General features: G+C 35.6%; 1 protein-coding gene across 5 annotated transcripts in view; it reads right to left on the minus strand.

The window, feature by feature from the left end:
- Usp9x (ubiquitin specific peptidase 9 X-linked) overlaps window positions 1–26,955 on the minus strand; it is a 130,130-nt gene that overhangs the window by 42,555 nt on the left and 60,620 nt on the right. For 3 of the 5 annotated variants that reach the window (XM_040733714.1, XM_013120864.3, XM_021233252.2), the window contains 16 exons: window positions 25,318–25,433; window positions 24,620–24,871; window positions 24,406–24,544; window positions 22,327–22,479; window positions 21,092–21,196; window positions 18,514–18,720; window positions 17,682–17,818; window positions 15,628–15,776; window positions 11,214–11,301; window positions 10,645–10,987; window positions 9,462–9,557; window positions 8,700–8,911; window positions 6,022–6,262; window positions 4,989–5,138; window positions 4,109–4,229; window positions 31–161 (listed from right to left, as the gene is read on the minus strand). In XM_040733714.1, coding sequence (XP_040589648.1) covers window positions 31–161; window positions 4,109–4,229; window positions 4,989–5,138; window positions 6,022–6,262; window positions 8,700–8,911; window positions 9,462–9,557; window positions 10,645–10,987; window positions 11,214–11,301; window positions 15,628–15,776; window positions 17,682–17,818; window positions 18,514–18,720; window positions 21,092–21,196; window positions 22,327–22,479; window positions 24,406–24,544; window positions 24,620–24,871; window positions 25,318–25,433 — 2,640 coding nt within the window. The remainder of the gene's footprint in view (window positions 1–30; window positions 162–4,108; window positions 4,230–4,988; window positions 5,139–6,021; window positions 6,263–8,699; window positions 8,912–9,461; window positions 9,558–10,644; window positions 10,988–11,213; window positions 11,302–15,627; window positions 15,777–17,681; window positions 17,819–18,513; window positions 18,721–21,091; window positions 21,197–22,326; window positions 22,480–24,405; window positions 24,545–24,619; window positions 24,872–25,317; window positions 25,434–26,955) is intronic. The other 2 variants (XM_013120866.3, XM_021233253.2) reach the window with 1 other exon arrangement.

The following is a 26,955-nucleotide window of genomic DNA, read 5'->3' on the forward strand; positions in this document are numbered from 1 at the left end:
TCAAATTCACAATGGGAAAAAAAAACCAACCTCTGTTAGGTATAGCACTTGTGAGGCAGAAGGACCAAAGAAAAGTGAGTCAAGAGATGGACTAAGGCTGCTTTCTCCAAGTTTGGCATGGTCCAAACAAATAGCTCTTAATTTTTCTATCGTTGTACTATCTGTAAAGGAGAGAGAGAAAGCATAGTCTGAAATAAAACACAATTCACATCTATATCACTTCTAGCATCTTCAAGAGCATGGAACAGCAAACAATTCAGTTGAGCTTCTGTAATAAAGAACAATATTTGACTTGATTTAAAAGCAAACAAATGAGAGACAAACAAAACACCAATCAGGGAGTTTTAATCACTCAAGGGAGCCTCCAGTCAACACACTCTATATTCAGCTGCAGGAGACCATTAAAAAACAAACAAACAAAAAACTTCCAAAGGAAGCATAAATAACAGCAACAGTTCTTACCTCCAAATTTATTGCTTGCCTTATGACATTATATATTACCTAGTTTGTTTCACTGAGTGACATGACTGTACCCAAGAAACAGACTGAAGAAGAAGACGAGGAGGAGGAGGAGGAGCGTGGCACCATGGTACATACCTTTAATCTCAGTACAGAGGCAGGCAGATCTCTGAGTTTGAGGACAGCTAGAGCCACACAGTGATACTGTCTCAAACAAAACAATTAAATAATCAAAAACCTTGAGTGTAGGATGGAAAACAAAAAAGTAGGAGGGAAGAAATGAGCTTAATCTAGCTGATTCTGTAAGTAAACGTCCTTGCCACCAAACTGATGGATAACCTGAGTTCAATTCCTAAAACCCACATGGTGGAAAAGAGGAAACTAATTTGAGGTTATCCTCTGACCTCCACATAAGCATTGTGGTAGCTACACAAAAAATGAATACATAAATGCACAACTGTTTAAAAAAAAAGTTTAAGGTCAAGTGCAGTGGTGCATGCCTTAAGTCCCAATACTTAGGAGGCAGAGGCAGTTCAAGGCTAGCCTAGTCTACACAGCAAGTAAAAGAAAGGCCAGCCAAACATATACATTCACCCGGTCACAAAAAGCTCAAAAAGAAGCAATGAATGCTAAACAAATCATTTAATGCTATTGGCTCATAGTTTATCTATCTGAGGAGTCTGAAGCAGAGGATTGCTTTGTGGCCATTCCAGCTCTTACATGTGTGTGTACCTAAGTAATTTTAGGTCACTGATCACATACAAACTTGTTATTACAAAATATGGACAGAAGAAATTTAATTCACCCATAACCTTGTCATCAATAGATGGCTATGGTCTAGGGTCTTTTACTCATTTTTTAGAAGATGAAATACAATTTTCTTAGAGCTTTAAAATAATAATCTCAGGGATGGCACCCTGTATTACCTCAGTAGTTACCTGGAGGAGGCAAATGAAGAAAAGGGTCAGGCAATTTAAGCTGGCATGGAATCCAGACATGTGGTAAACAAGAAGCCACACGGCAGGAAGGAAGCTTTAGACAAAGATTAAGAAAGCCTAAATGTTAGGGGTAGTATGCTTAGAAAAGAAATAAAGGAAAACTTATGCTTTTCTGAGCAATTCAGAAAAGTGAGCAAGCTCCCAACTATTCCTGTCAGCAGCCTGTAAGCTTCTACCTTAGGTTAATTTCCTCGCAGGCCCCCAAGTCTCTTTAATGAATACCAGGATACAACTAATTATATAATTATAACAATGCATTAAAAAAAGTAAATTGAGCCAAGCATGGTGTTGTTTTTAACCCAAGCACTTAGGAAGCAGAAGCAAGTGGATCTCTGTGAATTATAGGTCATCAAAACCTACATAGTTAAGACCCTGTCTCAAAAAACAGAGAGAGAGAGAGAAGGGGGAACAGAGAGGGAAAGAATATGAAAAGCTTACAATAGACTCTGGCATATTTAAAAATGTTCTTTACATTAAATTCCATGAAGGAGGTAGGTCTCATTCTGCTTGGTAAAGCAATACATACTTTAACCAAATGGTGGTTGTTTCAAATTTAGACACTATAGTTTGATTTTAAAATGTCAATCAATTGTGTGTGTAAGTCTGAGTGCAAATTTTTGGAGTCAGTTTACTTGCTTCCATTTTTATGTGTGTTCTGGGGCTTGTGCATCTTACTGGTTCAAATTTAGGTACTAGATTTTGATTGTACAAGGAGGAAAATCAACCTTTAAGCTTCCTGGTAAGAGCTCAATGTCTCCATCTGGTGGTAGGAAGTTCAAATCACAAGCTCAAGGCTTTACTGTGGGTTTGTTTTTAAATTTTAAATTATGTTGTGAAGGTTGAATCTGCACATATAAAGTAAAAACTGTCATTGACAGGTCAGAACTAAATTGAATTAAGGATTCTAAGAAAGCAAGATGACAAGGTGCTTACTTTAGAACCCTATGTGAAAAAACAAAACCAGCCAAAAATTCACTATATTCTGATCATTTTTCCAATTTCTCCCACATCCCTAACCACCCGTTCTCTCTCTCTAAAAAAAAAAAAACCAAAACAAGAAACCAGTAAAACGTAAGGTGCCAAAACAATCCAAACCAAGGAAAAGCCTACCAAAACACATAAGAGTTAATTTTGTGTTGGCCAACATGGGGCTCGCCATAGTTGATATCAGCAACAATCCAATGAAGAAAAGTGATTTTTCTGAGTTAAACTTTATTTCAGTATAAAAAGGTTTTAATTTTCTTTTTTTTAAAGATTTATTATCAATACAACATCCTGCCTCCATGTATGTCTGCACACCAGAACTCATTACAGATGATTTGTTAGCCACCATGTGAATGTTGGGAATTGAACTCAGGACCTCTGGAAGAGCAGTCAATGTTCTTAACCTCTGAGCCATCTCTCCAGCACCCTTAATTTTCTTTTTAAAGGAATGCAATTTTATCTCTGCTTTTTAGTTAAGATCAAGAGTAGTAAAAGAATTCGTAGTAATGAACACTGGAAACTGAAGAAAAACACTACTGAAATAATCTTTTGTTAATATGTACTTCTATAATCACAACTAGCTCATATTTAACTAGCAAATACAACTCAGATTAGCACAGAAAGTAAATCTGTTTTTATGTAATTTCGTTCAGGAATTGTAGCTAAAATACCAAGGGAAGAAAAACATACATATTTTATTTTTTATTTGTTTGAGACAGGGTTTCTCTACTTGACCATTCTGGTTGTCCTGGAACTTACTCTGCAGACCATGCTGGTCTCAAACTCACAGAGATCTATGGCCACCACTCCCCGGCAAGACCGGTTATTTTCAGTAACAAAAAACGGGCAAGCAAAACCCCTTTAGCCTCAGGAGAAACCTGCTCAGCTCTTTAAGGAAAACTTAAGTGTGGGTATCTGCAACTCAGTTTCATCATAGAAAGTGGAGTATGACAAGACTGATTAATGGTAGATTTACTTATTTTTGTGCCTATCCTAAATAAATGGAAGCCTATGGGTCCTATTCTACCTGTGCCATCTTCGTTACTGTCAAGCCAGCCCTTCCTCTCCACTCACTGGTTACATATATATGCCTTTTGACTTTTTCTTCAAGCAGTTTCAGCCACACTCAGGTACTTTATTGGGATGTCCAGATTCTTTGAAGATATTATTACTTTTATTAGTAATCTATTTAAACTCCACATGGAGTGTTAGACAAACTATGTTAAAGTGAAAAATCATTTTGAGAAGTTCTTTAAATGTATGTGTGAACAATTAATGACAGGTACATAGAAAAAAATGAATAATTCATCAGTAAATTAAAGAACCATTTTTGCACAATCCTGAAAATGTCAATGTTGAGCATGAATTTAAGCAAAATATTGGGAAGATAATTATAAGTTTTTACCTACATGGTTAAAAAAATCAATATAGGGTAGAAGGAGAGGACAAATTACTTCAAGTTATTCTCTGACCTCTACTTGTGTGCCCATGGCACATGTGCATATACAAGTGCACACCAAACACAAACTTAACTGAGTATTTTTCAAAGAAATAGAATTTATTGCTGGGTGGTGGTGGTGTATACCTTTAATTCCAGCACTTGGGGAGGGAGTTAATATACATGTTTATTGGTTAGCTGCATTATATCATCATTGAAAACATCTTACCTGGGGGCATAAGTTTCATAAGCACTCTTGCTCCATCTCTAAGAGGTGGCATATTTAGGTTGCTCCCTAAGTCTGCAACTTGCCAAAGGAAAGAGATGTATCTGGGATGAAGTGACATAATCTACAATATAAAATACACAAAATATTTACTTGTAAATTATTCCTTGGCTTCAAAAAGCTCTCCCTAAAATTTGAAATCTCCATAGTTTGCTCCTGTTGTTCTTCCTTATCTTACCTTTACAAATCTTCATGATGCAGACCTAATACATCATCTCAGCCACATTTGTGATAGCTTTCTATTGTTTTATTAAACTGTTTCTTTTCACCTGCATGTAACGTAAGATGACTCTGGATATAACAAAACTGCCACATGCCACTACTAAATTCCTAACTAGTTTGTTCTTACACTCAAATGGCTGGTGTTATTGAAGACATTCAAGTTCTTAGGAGGGGTGAAAGAAGAGGTCAAGAATGAGAGACGTCACTTTCTTTGGATACAATCTGAGAAAGATTACAGCTACACACAAAATTTTGAAAGGATCCATTTTATAGGACAAATGTATAAGACAGTAATAGCTTTCTAAATCTGTATTCTGAAATGTTATAATCAAGCCCGAAATTAGTTATATATACAAAAATAACAAAATAGATCCTCATCACAGTTTTGCTTAAAATTTCAACTGACTTAAAATTAATTACCTTTCAGGGGGCTTGACTGAAATTTACATGGACAATTTTGTAGACACTTTGCCTCACTAGACAAAGAGTTCCTCAAAAGAAAAAACTAAACAAAAACAACAAAAACCCTCAAAAACCCTTTTTATGTACTTGCCTATTCAACAATTCTAGCACAATGGCTTGCACAACTGAATCTACTTACCACTCCAGGCAAACAGCTTTCCACTTCTGGATTGGGGCCATCACTGTAATGATTACCATGGTTTCCAGGAGATCCAGTTGAGGAATCAGAAGAGCTATCAGGACTTGAAGGCATATTGGAGCTTATTTGTGTAAGTTTGGCTGTAATTAGCTGAAAATGATACATATTAGGATCAAAGACAAGAAAAAAAAACACATAAAAAAGAAAACTTGCAACCTAGTGATGTAACAATAAGTGAATCCAAAAACTATAGATGTTGGACCTGGACAACTGCCTGAGTGATGAACAACACTGTCTACTTTTGCAGGGACCTGGGTTTAATTCCCAGTACCCACATAGGAGTTCATAACTGTAACTACAGCTCGAGGGGATCCAATGTCATCTCTTCTGATCTTCAAGGGCAACACACACAAATGGTACAGACACATATGCGTGTAAAACAAAAACTAGATGCTAATATTTTCAAAAAGTGTATTTAAAAAGTACTCATTATAATCATTTGTTTTGATATATTTTTAAGTATTCCAAGGCTTGTTTTGTTTTGTTGGAGACAGGGTTTCTCTGTATAGCTTTGAAGCCTGCGCTGAAACTCACTCTATAGACCAGGCTGGTCTGGAACTCAGAGATCCACCTGTCTCTGCCTCCCGAGTGCTGGGATTAAAGGTGTATGCCACCATTGCCCGGCATAGTATCCCAGTGCTTATTTGCATTAATGTTAGTTATAACCCTAACATCTAACATATCAAATACTTGACAATGGAATATAGGCTTAAGTTCTATTAAAAATTTTTCTTTTGGAAAGCTGGGCGGTGGTGGTGCACTCCTTTAATCTCAGCACCTGGGAGGTAGAGACAGACAGATCTCTGTTAGTTTCAGACCAGCCTGGTCTACAAGAGCTAGTTCCAGGACAGCTTCCAAAGCCACAGAGAAACCCTGTCTCCAAACACACACCCCCCCAAAAAAACTTTTGTAACTCTCTTTCTCTCTCTCTCTCTCTATATATATATGTGTGTGTGTGTGTGTATATACTTACTGATTTATCTTTTAGGTTTAATTGTCCAATCAACTTTCTGTCATCTCCAGGATCAATCAGCTCACCACCCACAAAGAGTTCAATTTTCGTATGAGCTACATTAGCTTTAATGCGATTGAGAATACATCGTCGAACTGAACCAATTGTATCATTTGTATGAGACCAGACCTCCAAGTCATCTACTTGTCTGCCCTGGTTTGGAAATCGAACTATAAAGGAGAGGTGTTTACCACGGAAAGCTCTGGTGGGGAAAAGAAATGGAAAATATCATATGTAGCAGATTTCCAAATTTAGCTGCCAAGAAAATAAAGATGGAAATTTAACATGGAATATTTTCTTATTAAAGGAAGTAAAGATTTTTAGTGACCCTAAAATAAAAATTATTTTATAAACACTGCAATATCCAAAATACAATTCCATTGTTATTACTTTTATACCCATAGCTGCATAAAATGATGTACTGACCTATAAGAAATTTATATAAATGGTACCTCATTCTAGTAACCTAGCTAACTGAGTGTAAATAGAAGGATTATAGAGTTTAGGGCCAGAATGAGCACTCAAAGTAACTCTGTCCAACCAGCCACCAAAATTAAGAAACAGAGAAATATTTCAATTCATTTTATGCTTATAAAGTCTAACTCACTAATTGCTATTTACAAATATGCAGGGTAAGATTTATCTTAAAAGAGCACCAACAAAAAAGTTGTTATGCATTTTGCCTGAATTTTATTTATTTATGAGACAGGGTCTCACTGTGTAGCTCTGGCTGACCAAGGTACTGTCTTCTGCCTGAGTACTGGGATTAAATGCATGCACCACTGCCCAGAATTTTCCTCCAAAATGCTTAACATCAACTTACTCCAAAACTATAATATGTTGGCATATCATTTTGAAGGTATGATAACAAAAAGGTAAATTATATTCATCAAGCAACAACTTTAAATATCAATGGAATTACTAAATGGTAAAACCTAAAAAGAAATAGGCTGGGAGGTGGTGGCCTACACCTTTAATCCCAGCACTCGGGAGGCAGAGGCAGGCGGATCTCTGTGAGTTTGAGGCCAGCCTGGTCTACCAGAGCTAGTTCCAGGACAGCCTCCAAAATACAGAGAAACCCTGTCTCAAAAAAACCAAACAAACAAACAAAAAGGGAGCACAAGGACCAGGTTAGGTTTGTAGTACCTGCATGATAGCTCATCTCACACAGGGTTCAAGTGTATGCAACACTAGTCCCAGGGGATCTAATGCTTGTTTCTTACTTCCAAGTTATGCACATGAACAAATACATATATACGGGCCAACACTCATACACAGAAAAATAAAAGAAAGAAAAAGAAGTAAGTAACTATGTACTATGTTCTCTCATTCTTCTTTTTCTTTTTTTGGTAATTGAATCTCACTATAGAGCCTTGGTTGGTCTACAGCTCTTTATATTGACCAGGTGAGTCAGTCTCAAACTCCCCTGCCTACACCTTCCTGAGCATTGAGCTAACAGCCATGCTATAATGTTTAACAGTATAAACAAGTATAAAAACTTAGGCTGGGAGCCGGAGAGATGGCTCAGTGGTAAAGAGCACAAGCTGCTCTACCAGAGGAGGCATGTTCAATTCCCAGCACCCACATGGCAGCTCACAACTGTCTGTAAATTCCAGCTCCAGGGCACCTGACACCCTCACACATACATACATATAGATAATACACCAATGTACATAAAATGTAAGATTATTAAAAACAAAGAAACTGAGGCTAAAGGGATATCTCAGTTCCTAAGAGTGCTTGGTGTATATACAAGCACCAAACATGAGGATCCAAGCTCAAATCCCCAGCACCTACATAAAAAAAATTAGAAGTGGGCTGGAGAGATGGCTCAGAGGTTAAGAGCACTGACTGCTCTTCTAGAGGTCCTGAGTTCAATTCCCAGGAACACATGATGGCTCACAACCATCTGTAATGAGACCTGGTACCCTCTTCTGACATGCAGGCAGATCAAAGTATACATAATAAATAAAGAAGCACTTGTAACTCTAAAAATGTGAATGGCAAAGACAGGATGATTAGGGGCTTGTCTAGCTCCAGGTTCAGTGAGAGACATTGTCTGAAGGGAATATAATAAGGCAGAAATGACAAACAGGACATCAAAAGTCCACCTCTGCCTTTCATGAGTGAGCATGGTGGGTACATCTGCACACATGTGTATATGAAACTTAGGGCCTATGAGGTGTCTCAGCATGTAAAGGGGTTGCTACCAAACTCCAAGTTTGGTTCCTGGAACCCAAGGACCCAAATGGTTAAAAGGCTTCAAAGAACTGAATTCCTTAAATGGTCCTCTGATCTCCACACTCAAACCACGGCATGTTTATGGCAACATATACAAAATAATTTGCTACACAGTGAGAACATGTTTAAATGAAACAATCCCACAAACTTTTTTTAAAAAACCACATAAGCTCTGACCCACTTTCTCTCTTGGGGGTGTTTACTTCCCTAAAAAACTGTTCTATCACAAAAATAAGCAAACATTTCCATAAGATACTTGTTTTTTTTAAACAGCAAGACACATTTTCAAGAAGATTAATCTCTTCTCTTTTCCTTGTACACATTTAAGAAGAAAAAGGGAATGGTTGGAAAAATACCAAACAACTAAAAATTAATCCATTGATCAGTTATCCATATACCTTGACATAGGCAAAATTGTTCTTTCTTCATGATAATCACTGTCACATTCATTTATATATTCTCTTAGAACAGTTAATACTCGAACCATTCGAACAGCTTCTTGTCTTGCACAATTAATACTGTCTTTGTCACCATCCAAAACACACAATGTGTCGTAAGAGGCTTTCAAACGATCAAAACAAGACTGAATGAAGTCTTCGTGGATCACCACCTACAAATATAATGGGACAAATAAAAGGGTAAGATGAGAATACCTAACAACATGGCTCTAAACAATAATCACATTTAAGCAGATAGTCAGTTTTGAAAGGAAGCTAGTGTCAAATAAGTTAAGGACAAATGAAATATAAAGAAATTTAGAGGATTATGATACTGGTTATGAAAATAAACTCAACACAGTCTTTACTATTTCAATATAAAAATCAACATTCAAAATCCAACCATTTCAAGATCATTCTCAATGCAAGATTCATTTAGTATTCTATACAGGAGATATAAAAACTTGGTATTTTACAAATGTATGTATTTTGAGGTAAAGTGTCACTATAGTCCAAGCTGGCTTTAAAAACCTATAATTCTCCTGCCTCCAGCTCTTAGATGCTAAGATTACAGGCATATAGGACCACAGTCAGTTTTTATGTTTTTAAGAGCTGAAACAAAACAATTTCCAATTAATTCTGAATTAAAAGAAAGAATCATATAAGCATTACAACTGGAATTCTAGTTTGTGGAAGTTTTAATGCAAAATGATCCATCCTCACCTGATTGACCTGCAGCCTTGGACCAAGGTTTGTGTATATTTCTTTAAGAAGATCTATAGCACGGCTGGCAATATCATCATTACTCTGAATTACAACCTATATTATAGAATCAAGAAATGTTTCAGTTAAACATTTAAATTCAAATCATATCCTTAGCTATTTTAAATAGGCTAACAATGTAAAGGTTGACTAAGTGAACTTGAGACATACAGATCAAAACATACAACTTTTTGAATAAAGAAATTTAATAAATGACGTTTTACTACAAATGAAATATGCTTTGACCAAACTCTTGAGACTTTCAAGGAGAGATTCAAACTAGTTAGACAAAAACAAGATGCTACATAAATATAGCTTAGTATAAAAATTCTCCCTTGTCGCTCAGTTCCATAATATTTACAATTTATACTTCATTACACTGGTGGTTTAGATGAAGTGTGTCAGGGCTTGGCCCTGTTAAGAGACTTGGAGAGTGTAAGGTGAAGAAGCCTGGAGACAATGAACAAATATACACAGACTTCTTCTATTCAACTATGTTTACAATTTTAGACTATTATGTCATGTTTGATTACTGTTATTATTATCTTTGGAAATCAGGATCTCAATCTGCATCGGTAGCCTAAGGCTGCCTTAGAACTCAAAATATTTCACCTTCCAAGTATATGCCACCACTCTCTCTGTATCTAAAATGCCAATTTGAATTAACAGAAGGGTTTGTAATATTAAAATATGTGCTGGAGACTGAACCCTGGGTTAAATCCATGCATCAAGCCCTTCCATTGCTTATAAACAAAAACAAAACAAAACAAAAAACCCTAAGCTTTACTTATTTGAAAAGTTAAGCACTAAAATATCACACAAAACATCCTTGTCTATGCGATTTGCAGACATTTAAACATTAAGTGAAAAACAGAAACTATATATAACCAACCTAATTTTTAAAGATAGAAATATAAAACATCATAATAATTTAGCCTTAAATAGATTAACACTATACTTTTCTATGTTTTAAAAAATGTTAAATATTAATAAGGAACACACCAATGCAGGAAGATAACTATGAATCTCAGACTCTTGGAACAAGCATCAGATAACACACATGTAATTTATATGCCACATTTAAAGTTACTTATTCTAAGAACATCAGCTACAAATGCTGACAGAGCTCCTACTTTTGACTTACCCTCCAAAGATAGTCTAATCCTATCAACTCCAAATCATCCATCATATAGGCTCTTCTTTTTGCTACTAGTTTTCCTTCTCGACAATTCACAGCTTTGAAGAATCTCTCAAAACATTTCATCCCATTCTCAGTTAACAAGGAAGGATCAAGCTGAAGCACATTACTTTCGAAGAAGTCCTTATTGATATCAGGATCTAAGTCTGGTTCATCCCCCATTAATTTGGAATACCACTTGAAACAGGCTTCACGATCACAGAGGTAAACTGCATTTTCAGCTAAGCACTTCCATATTTGTTTTGCCTGAGGAGCACACAGCCACAGTTGTCCATCCTTCAATAAAAATCTTAGAAAAAAAACCAAAAGATTAATTTATTTGATATAACACAACCTACTTGCTTATATATGATATAATACCTCTATCATAATTATATTTTTAATTACAAATGTCAGTTCTTTTGAAGAACTTAACAGTTTTTAGTTGAGAGTTCCAAGACAGCCAGGGCTACAGAGAAACTGTCTCAAAAACAAAAAGATCCATTAAAGACAGTATATTCAAATATCAAACAAACCTAAGAAAGTTAAGCCGTTCTTGGACTTCTTGAACATGACTATATCTACTTCCCAGTCTCACAGTTTGTGGGTCATAGTCTTCATGATCTGCAAATTAGGAAAAATATAACACATTCATATGGATAATCATACCACCATAGGTCAAGCAATGGCCTATCAGTTATTTAAAAAAATCACTAATCTGGCTAGGGTGGTTGGTGGTAGCACATACCTTTATCCCAGCATTCAGGAGGCAGAGGCAGGTAGATTTCTATGAGTTTGAAGCCAATCTAGTTTACAGAGTGAGTTCCAAACAGCCAAGGCTACAGAGAAACCCTGTCTTGAACCCCCTCAAGAAACAAAAAACCCACAAAAACAAAACAAACCATTAATCTTCTATCTTCAATCATCTAATAGGGCAACTGAAGATCTACTAGTAATTGTTACATTGACAGTTGGTGCTTTCCAACTCATCTAATATCCTAACAAAATACACTAAATTCTGGCTAAGAATATTAGAAACGTTATGCTACATCCTCCTGGTATTACAATCAGAAGGCAGATCATGTCACTTTGTGTTAATCGTCACTTTGATTACATAGTCGAAATGGTTTCTACCAGGCTTCTCCACTACCAAGATGCTATTTTCCCCAGTAGTATTAGCACCAGCCCTGCTCTATTCTGTGTTTAATTCCTAACACCTTAGACATAGAGCTTTGGAAAAATTCAATGAAAGCCAAATAATCAAGAAAAGTCAAGAAATTTGACAGTAGCTTAGTGCTACATGGAAGAGAGGTCTTCTACAGAAAAACATTGAGACTATTAAGAAATAGTTGAGTTTGGCATGATGGTGCACAACTTTAGTCTCAGCAATGGGGAGGCAGAGGCAGGCAGATCTTTACGAGTTTGAGTTCAGTTGGTCCACATAGTTAAGTTCCAGGCCAGGCAGGGATATAGAGAGCGATCCTGTTTCAAAAACAAAACACTAAACAAAAGTTGATACTTGGACTGTAAATATCCAGTCCTAACAATTCCTTGATTTGTAAGCAAATAAAGACAACGCACTGCTGATTTGTGTTGTCTATGTGGCAGGTATCCCATGGAGGAAATTTATATGATCAATTTAGGTATCTTTGAAAATGGGTGGGAAGTGATAATAAATCACAGCTGGGAACCAACATAATCAGTTCTTGTTATTTTAAGTATCAACTTGTAAGAGCCATTTCAGAATGCTTTATAAAAAATTAAGTTGTGGTTAGAGAATTGGCTGAGTGGATGAGATCATTTGCTGCTCTTATATGAGTTGGGTTCAATTCCCGGCACAGCAAGGTGGCTCAAACTGTATGTAACTCCAGTTTTGGAGAGACCTGATGTACTTTTCTGACCTCTTCAGGCATACATACATACATGTAGGCAAAACATTCATTTATATAAAATAAAATACATCTAAAACAATTAAGTTTTCCTGTTAAAAAGACTTGAGAGAAATATATTTCAATTATCAACCTACCAACTTAAAATTTTTAGGTTTTTAGGAGAGTTGTGTAATCAGAAGTCTTGTAGTATACTACATTTTTACCTCAAATACTATACAAATCATCTCCTCCTTACAAATCATCTCCTTTTCCTCCCCATACCCAACCCTAAGAAATGTTGGCAGATATCACAGAAGTAACTTAATGTGAGTTCAATAGGATTTCAGTAGCTTTAAAAATTACCTGATACCCATATTGAAACATCTACAGACTAGTGTTCACAAGAACAATACTATGGATTAGAAGAAGAAATCGGATTAGACTGATTAGGACAAAGAGCCCTCAGTGAAACTGGAATCACAGGACTCATTTTGCCTTCAGCATGATGTACCATTTTACTTGGTGACAGCAGTACAAGGGAAATACAACTATCCTAAGTTATTCTTCACCCATCTCCACTTTTGTAGACAATTCATTTGGCATTGAATGTTCTAGTTTCTTCAGGTATAACCAACTGTAGATAGAACACTGTCCCTATGGCTACTGTCTTCCCTTTGGGCAGAATGTCTGACACTAAGTAAGAGTCAGAGGCAGGACAACAGCCACTTTTCCAAGAATGATATCCCTGCCTTAACAATAGATGTTGGAATGAAAGAAAAGAGGCCCACTAATTTCCCTTGGTATAGAGCACTGGAGTTAGCTGTGATGGGGGTAACTAAGGTCCTAATTTGGGCCTATAATGCTTAGAGGTACATTTCACCTTATATAGTCACTAAGTGGGCAGAGTAATGAGTCCTTTCATCCACATCTGCCTGTAAGAGGGCTTCTGTAACAAAGGAATAAGGATAAAAAGGTCAGCAATTTGCTATTGAGAGGCCAAGTGCAGTCTTAGGAGCCATGGGGAGGAGGGTAGTACTACTTAGTCAGACCAGCCCAGAACAGTTTCTACAGGGTGAAGCTGACTGGAGATAAACGAACAAGTTGCGGCTCAAATGACTTAGGTCTTATTTGTTAAAACTCCTTATAACAATTTCTAGGCACTATTTTTTGTATTTTTATCCAGGTAAATGATTGTTTTGGCCAATAAAAGCCAAATTCTTCATCCTTTGGACATAAACATGATTCTCTGGTCACTTTCATACTTTTCCCAGTAAGATATCCTTGCTCCAGGTATAATGAGATTCACACAATATATAAGCAAATTCTGTGATTTACTGCACAATTACAAATTCAGAAATATTGGCAAATAATATCACAGAAGTAATTTAATGTGAGTTCAATAGAATTTTAGTAGCTTTAAAAATGACCTCTTGCCCATATTGGAATATCTACAGAATAGTGTTCACTAGAACAGTGCTGTGAATTAGAAGAAGAAATGATCCCAAGACTGATTAGGACAAAGAGAAGGTGTGTAATGTCAATGAATTTAGAGGGGGGAAAATCCAGTGCTTACTATGTGCCAGATATTGTTTCAGCATGAAAAACTTGTTCAAGGTCATAAGATACTATTTTTTTTGCTCATTATTTCAGATTCTGGATAATATATATGCAGACTGACATGTATTCACATACAGAAATAGACAATATGAGAAAAAAAAGTTAAATGGAAGCATTCTTGTGACCATAAAACTAAAACGAGTAGTACTTCAAATGGAGCAGACACTAAACTACACATGTACCACCTCCCAAGTACCCAAAAGCAGAGTCCCCAGCCTCTGGCAATGAAAGGCAAGTACATAAAAGATCAGAAGTAAAGCACACATAACCTGTATGGTTCCTTCCTTGAGGCAAAGACTGCAGGAAAAATTACCAATGGCTCTGTATAACCAAGAGATCATAGAAAAATAGTCCGACGAATTAAATCTCAAAGTTTAAATGTCTGTGTATAGTGCTTATGACCTTCTTATTAATTACTGATTTTGGTTTTCTTTGGTATAGATTTATACCATATGGTTTTATGCCTATATGGCTTTCAATGTGGTGATAAGAAACAAGACTAAAAGGATGAAAGATCATTACTTGGTGCTTCTCAGCTGACTGAGGCTTTAACTGTTTTATGGGCCATCATCTAGGACTTACCTAGCCCAAATTTTAAGAGCAGAGTCAACAAAATCAGTAGGGTTCTCTTGGAGTTGCTTTTTTATTATGTTTACTTGAAGTTTTAGTGTTAAAACAAAAGTTTGGTGATTCCTAAGTGCCATGAATTTGATGCAAAGCTAAGTTCATTCTACTGAAATAGTGTTGCAGATAGACTCATTTTTAATATACACTACTGCAGACCCTATAAAATACCAATGAATTGTATATATAGAAACCAAATCAGAACCTATGAGATGACTTTTCTTTTGGGAGTGCTGAACTATAAATCTGACATAAAACAGAGAAGAATGTGTACTAAGAAGCACACTACTGAAGAGATTCTGACATGGCTAAACTTAGAAGGCAAAATATTAACATAAGGCTCCACATATGAAAGAAACTTTAAAAGGCTTACAGAAAACATGTTTTCTTTCTTTCCTTTTTTTCTTTCTTTTTTGGTTTTTTGAGACAGGGTTTCTCTGTTTAATATAGCCCTAGCTGTTCTAGAACTTGCTCTGTAGATCAGGTTGGTCTCGAACTCAAGAGATCCACCTGCCTCTGCCTCTCAAGTGCTGGGACTAAAGGCATGGTGTAATAACAAAACAATTCAGACATATTTCTAAAGGTTTTAAGAAATTCTTAGTAGTGACTGACAGAGCTCCAAGTAGGGAAGAAAGAGAAACTACATTTAACAAGGGAAGGTAAATACTGAGTAAAAAGCTTTGAATGCTAGACTGATGTTTAAGTTATATAAGATCTGGTTGTCACAAAATAAGAATTCATAAAACTGTCTTTTTTTAAAAATGTCATTTTTAAGGTAATTAATAGAAAACAGCAATCACTGTTACTTTCCATCATTCAGTTATCCTACAATACATACCTCTGGCATACAATCTCATGCTTTCCATGTAAGTTGCAAGGTTTTCTGCTACCAAAGTAACTAGGGCATGATTGTGCTGAAGTTGATTGATTAAGTCATGACGATAAAATACATGGGGGCTTCGCTGAGTTTGACTGAAACGAGAAGAGCTTAATAATATAATTAGGCAATTAAACTCTGTTGCAATCAAGAGTTTATTACAACTAAATTCTTAGCTACTAATTAAATTAAAAAGCCAGTTTTGCTCATTTACTTTCTCTAATGACATTAAGCAATTTAAAAGAAATTAATGTGTCAAAAATAAAAGATTGTATTACTTGAATTTCAAGCATCAGTTTCTATTTACTTCACAAGGAGTCTACTTTAATGACTATGCCTACTCCCATAATATGGTAGAAGCAAAGAAAGCATTTGTGTTAGAACAAAGGGCTACCAGAAAATTACAAAAATCTAAACTTCTTTGTATAACCAGAATTGTAATTGCCAGCTAATAATGGCAATTTTATAATTTTTTATTAGAGGATAGAGATATGACTTAGCAGGAAAAGGCACTCGGCACCAGCTTGAAAATCTGAATCTGATTATCATTATTCTCACTGTGGAAGGCAAGAACTGACTGACCCCCACAGGTTGCCCTCCAACTGCCACACAATGTAGCATGAGTCCCCATCCCACTCAAATAAAAAGTGTAAACAAAAAAAATTTTTAGTTAGCTATTTAAATTTCACACTGGGAACATTTAGTTTGTAGCAGTTGTTCTTGTCACCAGAAAGACAATTCCTTTCCAATTTGTTCTGTTATATTCTCTGAAACTAGCCAACTTTCATAGCCACTACTATTATTCTAGTATAGAGAAGGTCATTAATTTCTAGGAGAGTAGCTTAATACTATGTCTTCATGGAATCAATAAATTTGAGAAAGGTCAAGTGGTGTTATGTACACTGAACCAAACACACTCAAATAGAGTACTTTGACAAACATTACCCCCCTCCCCATTTGTATCTATTACACAGAGAAATCGTGATTTAGAGAATGGAGATTAAATGACTGTATTGTTTACATTTTATTTAGAAACATCAGTTCCACTACATTCAGCTCTTTATTTCTATACCAACCACTCTAGCTCCATTCTCAGATTCATTTCAGTAACCAGATTTTGGAAGCTAAGATAGTACATTTATTTCACTCACTAAATTACTTTGTTTCTTCTTTTTAAAATATTTATTTTCATTACATGTGTATGAGTGTTTGCCTATATTTGTTTGTGCACCAATGTATGTGCAATGCCAAACTGAGGCAAGAAGTGGGCATGGAATCCCTTGATACTGGAGTTACAGATGGTTGTGTGCTGAAGTAATCTTAACCACTGCACCATCTCTCCAGTTCCTAGTTTTGTTTATTTATTTGAATACAGTTTCACTATTTCATCCTAGCTGGCCTGGAACTCACTGTGTAAACCAGCCTGGCCTGAATCCACAGAAATCCATCTGTCTGTTTCCTGAATGGTTGGGCACCTGATATTAAAAAGTTCAGTGCTCCATCATGTCATCTATTATGATTTAAATTTTCATGTAATTCAATCTCCTAAAGTAACTTTAAAAATTGACAACTAAGAATAATTTTTTTAAAAAAACTATCACAGGACAGCCTGAAACAGCAGTTATCATCTTGATTCTGATGCTGATAACTTTCCTCATTAATGAAACAAAGGAGGTAGAAATGACAAAGATTCTTTTGTTCCAAAGGAGCCCTTCTCTCAGTTTTCTGTCACTCCATTAATTTTTTAAAAAGATTTATTTATTTTATGTGTATGGGCGCTCTATTTGCATGTACACCTTTCTGCCAGAAGAGGGCATCAGATCCCAATAGAAGGAGTCATGAGCCACCATGTGGTTGCTGGGAATTGAACTCAGAACCTTTGGAAGAGCACTCAGTGCTCTTAATTGCTGAGCCATCTCTCCAACTCCCATTAACATTTTTTAAAATTTGCTTTAACCAAGTGAAATTTGTCAACAAAACAAATTAAAAAAATTGTTTAGTTTTAAAAGTCTTACCTCAAATTTTGGGGCGCTTCGCCAAACAAACTACAAATTTCTCTAATTTGTTTCAGTGCAGGAATGACCCATTTGTCATTTGTGCGAAGTTCTTCTATAAAGCGATCTATCCACTGGATCTTTTGTGTGTCCCGGTCCTTAAACAATTTCAAGGTTTTATATAGATCAATGATAAATGTATATCATAGTGAAATTAAGCTAAATTCCAATTGTCCATGGAATCAGAAAAATCAGTTTTTCTTATATTAACTGATATTTTACTTTCTGTAATTGTACATAGTTTAATTTTTTTAAAGGAGTTGTCTTAACTTCCCATTTACTACCAAACTCTAAAAAGTAAAAGAGAAAATTAACTACATACATTCAGTATAATTTGAATTAAAACTTGCCAGGCTTGAATTTTAATGTTTTAAATTAAGAGATTTTTACCACACTACAAAATCATGTAACACCTTGATGAAATGATCTACTATTTAGGAAATTCTACTAGTTGTTCTTAATCTTTTATGAGCAAATAAAACATTTTATTTCCAAAGTCCCTAACTCAGCTTTAATACTGTATGATCTATTTGAAACTAGTTATGTCTTTACCATATATTAGACAACACTATCACTAAATGAATGACCTATTGTTTGTACTTTCTCCCAGAGACTCAGATGGTTCATTAGTTATTGTAGAGACGTTAAGAAAGGCAGACTTACATGAGACATCAGTTCTTGATACCATTTAAAAGATAATGCCAGAATAACCTAAAATTCTCCTATATTTAAGCCATCCTAACACCGAAGGTGCAGGAAAGTCATAAAACCAAGCCAAACAGCACCCCCTTACCTGGGAGCAACTATAATCTAGTATTTTGATATGAGCACTGAGAGCCAGGTCCATAATATCTACAGGTACATCATCACTGTGGGCTAGATTCCACAGAAGGTTCAACACTTTATGCGCCATTACACCATCTTTATCATCCTCTGCAAGACGACGAATCAACTCAAGAAGCTTTTCACGTTGTTTTTTACTTGCATTTGTCCAACTGGCCTAGAAAGACATTTAAGTGATAAGAAAATTCATATTTGGTTTTTGCTCTTTATAGAGCTTGTGTGGGTAAAGTTGAAGATTTCTCTGATTTTGGGGTCAGCATGGTCTACAAAATGAGTTCCAAGCCAGCCAGGGATACAGTGAGACACATTCTCCCCAACTCAATACAAAAGTACTTACTATTTAGTAACTTCTTGATAAACATTTATTAATCCAAAGGGGAATCAACCAATCATTAAAGAATTAATCATTAAGAAATTATCTAAAGATTATCCTGGGTGGGAGAGGTCCCAGGAGATACAACAACTGTTCTATTTCTTTCCTTCATACAAGTATGTTGGTGGTTATGTATCACCACCATCTGAAGAGTTATCCCAAGATTAAAGATGAATGACTATTAACTTTAGGGCATTTATAATAACTGATTACATTATTTCCTCAGCTGTCTTTAACATACTTCAAAAAGAAGGGGAGAATGTATACAGCAAGTTTATCTTTCTGTATGTGAAATGTGTAAGATGATACTTAAAAATACAAAAACATTCATTTGCTTACTAAAAATATGGACTTCTAGAGCCAGGTGGTGCATGCCTTTAATCTCAGCAGGGGCAAGTGGATCTCTGCATTCAAGGCTACCCTGATCCATAGAGCAAGTTCCAGGACAGGACAGCCAGGGGGGCTATACCGAGAAACCCTATCTCAAAAAAACAAAACAAAAAAATGCCTCCTAGGCTTTGTACCTCGTGACTGTGACTAACTTAATATGCCTGGGGAAGAGGGTAATTTGTTCCCCTACTGTGAAATATATTCACGAAGATGTAAACCTAGACCACCAGAGAATAAATGAATATTTTCAAACACGAAGAAATATCACCAGTATTTTCTAAATATAAAGATCCCTGTTATCTAGGGGGAAAAAATCCTATAGGCCTGTAGGCAGGCTTTCTAAGAAGTCATAATGTGAAATTATGGAGTACATTGTTCACCCTGGTAATAATTGTTCTAGATCAAAGCCTGTCCTCTCTCTGAGAAATCATATTGATTAAGCATACATTAACAATAAAGTCTGAATTGGTCTTTATCTGGGAAATAAAAAGATGTAAACATGTTTCATCAAGCATCACAGACATCAATATAACCATTAAAAACCACATGTGGTAAACAGAACCCAAGAAGCCATCTGGAACTATTTCTGAAGTTTATGTTAATTTAATCAAGGCAGAGATTATTACATGGTTTGAAGTCATTTTTCAGTGTTCTGCCAATGATACTCATTCATGTTAAATCATTCCAGTTTGTTTATTCCCACTGCCATGAAGTACTCCATTATATGGACATCCCTTTCTACATTTCCTTTCTACATAGTCATTTGTAGCTATTATATATAAAATACTTCAGTTAAAGTGGTTTTCAACATGCACTCTGGTGTACATATCTTGTGATGTTTGGGGCTGAATGAGAGCCTTGCAATGCTAGCCTTACAATTCTGCTGAGCTATACTAATATTCCCAAGAGTACTGTACTTCATCAGAAATACCACTTAACCTTCCAAAGTATTGCAGCAACTTAGATTCCCAGTCAGAAACCATTATTTGGTAGTAGTAATATTTGGTGATCTAATGCCAACTGTTAACAGGATCTCCCTTAGTGAACACTGTCATAATGTCTTATATTCTTAACCCACAAGTTCACTAACCAATTAAGCATTCGCTGAGAGTTTCAGCAACTGATGAGACTGTTAAAACTAACATGAAGTTGAAGGTACATGACAGGACCAATGGAAATGTAACTGTAATGATCTTGATGCTATTAAGTTATGCTTTACATAAGCATATATCCACAGAATATCATGATACTCGTTTTTTCTTCTATTATCTCTTAAATTTCTCATAATCATCCTTTCCTACTTTTCTAAAGTTTACTTCAACCTATTTCCAAAATACAGAATGGGAAAAGAAATCCAAAATAACATGAATTTTGAAAATGAATGACACTCATCAGGGCTATTAAGCACTATTATGAAAATCAAGTTGTTTTGTTTGACAAGAGTTTCTCTGTAACATTGGAAGTTGTCCTGGAACTCGCTCAGTAGACCAAGCTGGCCTGGAACTCAAGAGATCTTCCTGTCTCTGCCCTCCCAAGTCCTGGGATTAAAGGTGCGCTGTGCCGTTGGCACTGCCTCCTGGCTCAAATCAAGTTCTTATAAGCAAGGAAAACACTAACAAAATCCTTCACACCAGATAAAGTCCTTCACATCATAGACTATCTTATGAGATTTTAATTAATGGTTGGCTAAGAACAATTTGTAGTTCTCATGAATCAATTCTATCTAAAATTAAAATAGTAATAACCTCTCCATGTTAATAATTACCTTAAAGCAATCAAAAAGATGATCAAGTTGTTCAGGAGAAAAATCCCAAGCCAATTTGGCCAGTAGATCATGTACATTCTTCACAATGGCTTCATGTTTCCCTGCCTATTGAAAAATAAAAACAAAGATTATCACACACTAGGCTGCAAATAACAGAAACATTATACACACTGATTGCTGATGATCCTCAGGAGGAAGTTACTACCATCTCCATTTAATTATTAAATAATTCTTAACATTATTATTTTTAAAAAAATTATTATGTATATACTTGTCAGAATAGGATACCAGGATCTCATTATAGACTGTTGTGAGTCACCATATGGAGCTGGGAATTGAACACAGGATCTCTGGAAAAGCAGCCAGAGCTCTTAATCTCTGAGCCACCTCTTCACCCTCACATAAATTCATTTAGACCTGACAATTACATGTCTGCAAATACATACTTAATATGTACTTTAGAAATTCCTGTCAACTTGTTTGTTTTTCCAGACAGGGTTTCTCTGTGTACCCAGCCCTGGCTGTCCTGGAACTTGCTTTGTAGACCAGGCTGGCCTCCAATACAAGAGATCCACCTTCAAATGCTAGGTTTAAAGGCGTGTGCCACCACTGCCCAGCTTAACTTTGTAATATAGCTTATTGACTGAACTAAGATATAAATGCCATAAATAAAATACATTATTATTTTTCCCAAACTGGAACTTTAAATACTTAAAATCTTAAAATAGCAAGGCGATTTTTCTATTTCTATAAGCTAAAAAAGATTAAAGCTTTGTAAATAAGAACTCAACGACATTTATGTAGATTCCAGCTCTTAAAAACTTCTCAAAAAGGTTGCCAATCTTTCTGAGAAGTTTTAAGTCATTTAATAATAAATAATTGAGTGATTTAACTATACTGAAGGGTTTGCTAAGTCTATTAAAATGTCAATGGTATGTATTTTTCCAACAGATATATATTACTTTATTTTGTGATCCCTAGCCCTTGTTTTCTTGGCCAAAATCTTGCTTTGTAGCCTCTGCTAGTTTCTAACTCATGATTCTCCCCCTTTTCTACTTTCCATGTGCTGAGATTGCAGATATACACAAACACAATCAACTTTCCTATTATTTTATTTTTCACCTCTTTAACTTTTACCAAATATGAACTGTTGTGTACTTAAGCACTACTGACAATTTCAGGAAGTTTCTAGAAGAATTTCTACAAGAAGTAATTAAAGGTTTCAAAATCCTTACCTGTGCTGCCCAGATATTATCAAGATCTTGCAAGGTCAGAGCTTTTTCTTTGATGACAAAACGAAGAATTTTTTCTAGTTTCTCTACATACTGTGGTTGATGAAGACTATCTCGCAAAACTATGGATAAAATATTATTCTGCTGTATCCATTCCTAAAAAAAGAGATTTCGAAACAAAATCACTAAGACTTTTTAAAAGTACCAATATGAAGGAATCCTAAAGCATATTTACAAAATAATGTGCAAGTTTGCATGGTCAGAATACAAAATTACTTCTAAAAATCTAATTTTTACCCCTGAAATGAAATCTTGATATGTAGCACAGATTAGTCTTAAATTTGATATCCTCCTGCCTCCACCTCCATCCTAAGTGCTGGGATTAAACTGTTATTAAAGGTGTGCGCTACTATATCTGACACAGTAATTTATCAGAGTATCTCCACAAATTATATTCAAATCATTAAAGATTTTAAATGATAGTATTTAACTCACAAAAATATCATTTAAATGAAATATCACTAAACAAAACACTAAGGTTTAGGTAAAATGAGCATAATAAGGTCATCTTTGATATGTTTAGGTTCCTTGCATGAATTCTGGGGGCTGGAGAGATGGCTCAGTGGTTAAGAGCACTGGCTGTACTTCCAGGGTACCTGAGTTCAATTCCCACCAATCACATGATGGCTTACAACCATGGGAAATGTGATCTGGCACCCTCTTCTAAAATCTTTTTTTAAAAAAAAGGAAAAAAGAATTCTAATTCTGCTCTAAAATGGTTTTAATCTTAGACCAAAGATAGTTTTTAAAAGACTTTTATTTATTAATTAATTGCCATGTATCAGACTCTACTGTGATTCGCCACCTCTTGCATCTTTCAAACAATCCAAGTCAGAGATACACTGTCAAGATACTGGCACTAATACCTAAATCAAGTCTGCATACTTTCATTGTCTGTTTCCATAACACCGTGCTAGGCTAGGCTATAGCTTGACTGTCATTCTGACTCTATAGTATTCAACTTTCTGAGAATAAAGGTAGACGGGACCAAAATGTGTCCTATATATGAGTTTTTAGCTAGTAAAGGAGAAGTTTTAAAAATTTCCAACTTGTTAAAGGGATTTTTTCCCTAAGATATAACAAGTATATATCAATTGTCAAACTACTACAAAAAGTTTTAGATATTTAATGTCATTTTCTGTATGTTCTAGGATGAGTCACACAGCTCAAGGACCAACAACATTCCCAATGCAGACAGGCACATGACAGACACAAAATTTAGACATCACCTGCCCTCCTGACCCAGGGACAAGGTCTAAATATCCTAAATGTCCATATTTTTCTTTTTGTTGACTATTGAACCTAAGGCCTCACTGAATATATCTCTAACCTTTCCATAAGTATTTTTTAATCACATTTTAATGGTTTCCCCTATTAACAGAAGAGATCCTTGAAGGTAAAGATATGCATTTAAGTAACATGGGTTTTATAACTTAAATGGTAACTTATTCATTAGAGCTGTAATACATAAAATAGATACAGGAAAAAGTTTTGTAGGTATTTAATGCCAAGATGATAAAAACTTAAGCACTTAGAAAACAAATTCTCAAAAACCAAGATAATACAGTAGTTTATTCAGCTCTTATTCTAATATATATGACTGAGTCTCAATATGTAGCCCTCGCTAGCCTTAAGCTAATAGCAAATCTTCCTGCCTCTGCCTCCCCAGTGCTGAGATTCCCACCTGTGTTATTTCATGTTTTCAAGCTATTAACTAGAATTGGTCATATGAACAGGCCCCTTCTTCAATTATGTTCAACTATTATCTCCTTTTAATCAATTTCCCAGTTTATAGCAAAACTTGCAGTAAGTTAATGATTACATTCATCAATAGATAAAACAAGGCTCAGCTACCAAATAATTATGCTACTTTAGAAAGTTTGAGATTAACAATTTTGTAAGTTAATCAAGACAACAATCAATTTTCACCTTTAATTTAGAATGCTAACATTATGAATTTAAGCGACAGCCATTCTAGGTTTATTTATTTACTTGAAGAAAAAAAAAAGTGAAAGGACTCACAGCCATCCTCTCTGCCGTGAGCCACTCTTCTTCCTCAGGATTGCCATGCCGATGGGTATAGTATGACACACTAGAAATTACCTTATTAACTTCATTCAGTGCATTCATTTTTCCATTGAAAGAAGAAATTTGTAATAATCTGTAATAGAAATTCAGTTTTAAATTGATTCTAAAAATTTATGTGCATGATTATTTCCAAAGTCAGGGAACTTACCTAAGTATCATTTTTAGCCTAAATATTTCTAAGTTCTTTACAGTTTCTTCTTGTCCAGGAACCCGGGAAGCTAAATTCTTCAATGATTTAATAATCATTGAAAGAGCATCATTTTTGGCTTCATTCTTTGCTTCTTTCTTCAGTTCTTCATCAGTTAAGTTTTCTAAAAACTGTGGAACCATTTCTATTATTGGAAGAAAGTACTTTTTCACTGTGTGAAGAGTGAGAAACTCATAGCACTGTCCAAATGGTCTGAAATAAGACAGGAAACTTCTGTAAATACTCAATTTCTTAAAATCAATTCAGTAAATTCTCACAGTACATGCATTATTTTTAAAAACATCTAGTTAAGATAAAAAAAATCTCCACTTGAACTACTATTTGTCTTTAGATTTTTATTATTTTCTTTGGTTTTTGTGTGTGTGTGTGCTTGCGTTTGTGTTTGGATTGGTTATGTGCATGTGAATGCAGGTACTCTCAGAGAACAGAGATACCAGATCCCCTGGAGCTGGTGTTAAACACAGTTGTGGGCCACTAGCTGTAGGTGCTGGGAACAGAACAACTCATGTCATTTGAAAAAGCAGCCACTTAACCACTAAGACATCTCTCCAGTACCAATTACTCCATTTCTTAATTGAATCAAAATAAAATCAGAACCCCATAGAGTACTGAACATTTCATTTTAAAATATAACTTACTTAATAAGAGCTGCAATTATCTGAACGTTTAATGCTGATCCATTAATAAAACGATCATGCAATATCTGGAATCCATTTAAAGTGCCAAATTTGTTGAGTAGATCCACTAGCCAGCCCTGCAATACAATTAACAAGAAAGTTTATGTTTTTTTACTTTTAAGAAAAAGTACTATTTTGACTGATATATTAAAACCAATTAATGTCAAATCGTTCATGAAAAGACTTCAAAACATTCACAGTACTCCACCTGTGATGAAGCCTAAGTAGCAAGCACAAATTAAGTTATAGGAACACACAGCTTGTATCAGGATTGCTAATGAAGAATTAAAACCATGTTTCTGTCTCAGCAATCACTCTGTAAAATGTGGCTTTCCTAAGCACCTAAACACATGTATTAAAATAATTTATGGGGTTAAAAGGCTCAAGTAATAGATCAAGGAAAAGCATTAATCTAGCATTAAAATTTCTGAGTAAATCCTCCCATACCCAAAACAGAGTTTCTTTGTATAGCCCTGGCTGTCCAGGAACATACTCTGTAGACTAGGTTGGCCTTGAACTCACAGAGATCTGCCTGCCTTTGACTCCCCAAAAGAGTGCTAAGGATTAAAGGCATGTGCCACCAATCACCACACACGGGGCTTCTCCGTGTAATTCACTTTTTAGATCAGACTAGCCTCAAACCTTGAGACCCATCTATCTCTGTCTCTGGAATCAAAGTGTGCACACGCCATATTGTCTGACTAGATGTAACTTGTTTGAAGATTATCTTTACTTTGATGGTAACTAGATCTTACTCAAGCAAAAATAAGCCATCTAAAGGCAACGATATAAACTCAAAAAAATTAACAGTTCCAAGTTCAACACATTGCTGGTGATTTCAAGCTCTAACAAAATACACCAAACACTATATATATGACTTTCAATTTTTTCTGGCTGGTTAGGAAAAGGGAAAACAATCCCCAAATCTTAACAGTATCTCCCTAGGGACTAGATAGGTGACTCTGCTATTAGGCACTGAATACTCTTATAGACAATTAAGTTCAATTTCAAGCACCGGCATGGTATCTCTGTAACTCCAGTTCCAAGGGATCCAGTGCCCTCTTCTGGCCTCTGAAGTGCACAAGGTCTGCATATGGCATACAAACATACGTGCAAATTACTCATGCACATGCAATATAAACAAATCTTTAAAAAATTTCCCTAAAGTCTAAACTTGGAAACTATGTATTGCTAGTACTTACTAAGGGAAATAAAAACTATAAAAATATAAATTTAAAGCCGGGCGGTGGTGGCGCACGCCTTTAATCCCAGCACTCATGAGGCAGAGGCAGGCGGATCTCTGTGAGTTCGAGGCCGGGCTGGACGGACAGCCTCCAAAACAATACAGAGAAACAATGTCTCGTTAAAAAAAATATATATATAGATATATATATAAAAATTTTAAAGTATATAGTAAGCTATGTGGTGGTGGCGCACACCTTTAATACCAGCATTCAGGAGGCAGAGACAGGAGGATCTCAGAGTTTGAGGCCAGCCTGGTTTACAGAGTGAGTTCCAGGACAGTCAGGACTGTTTCACAGAGACAGCTGTCTCGACCACCTCGCCCTCCCCCAAAGGTATAAAGTAAGAAACTAAAGT

This window comes from Mesocricetus auratus, unplaced genomic scaffold (genome assembly GCF_017639785.1).
Source record: "Mesocricetus auratus isolate SY011 unplaced genomic scaffold, BCM_Maur_2.0 Super-Scaffold_100033, whole genome shotgun sequence".
NCBI lineage: Eukaryota > Metazoa > Chordata > Mammalia > Rodentia > Cricetidae > Mesocricetus > Mesocricetus auratus.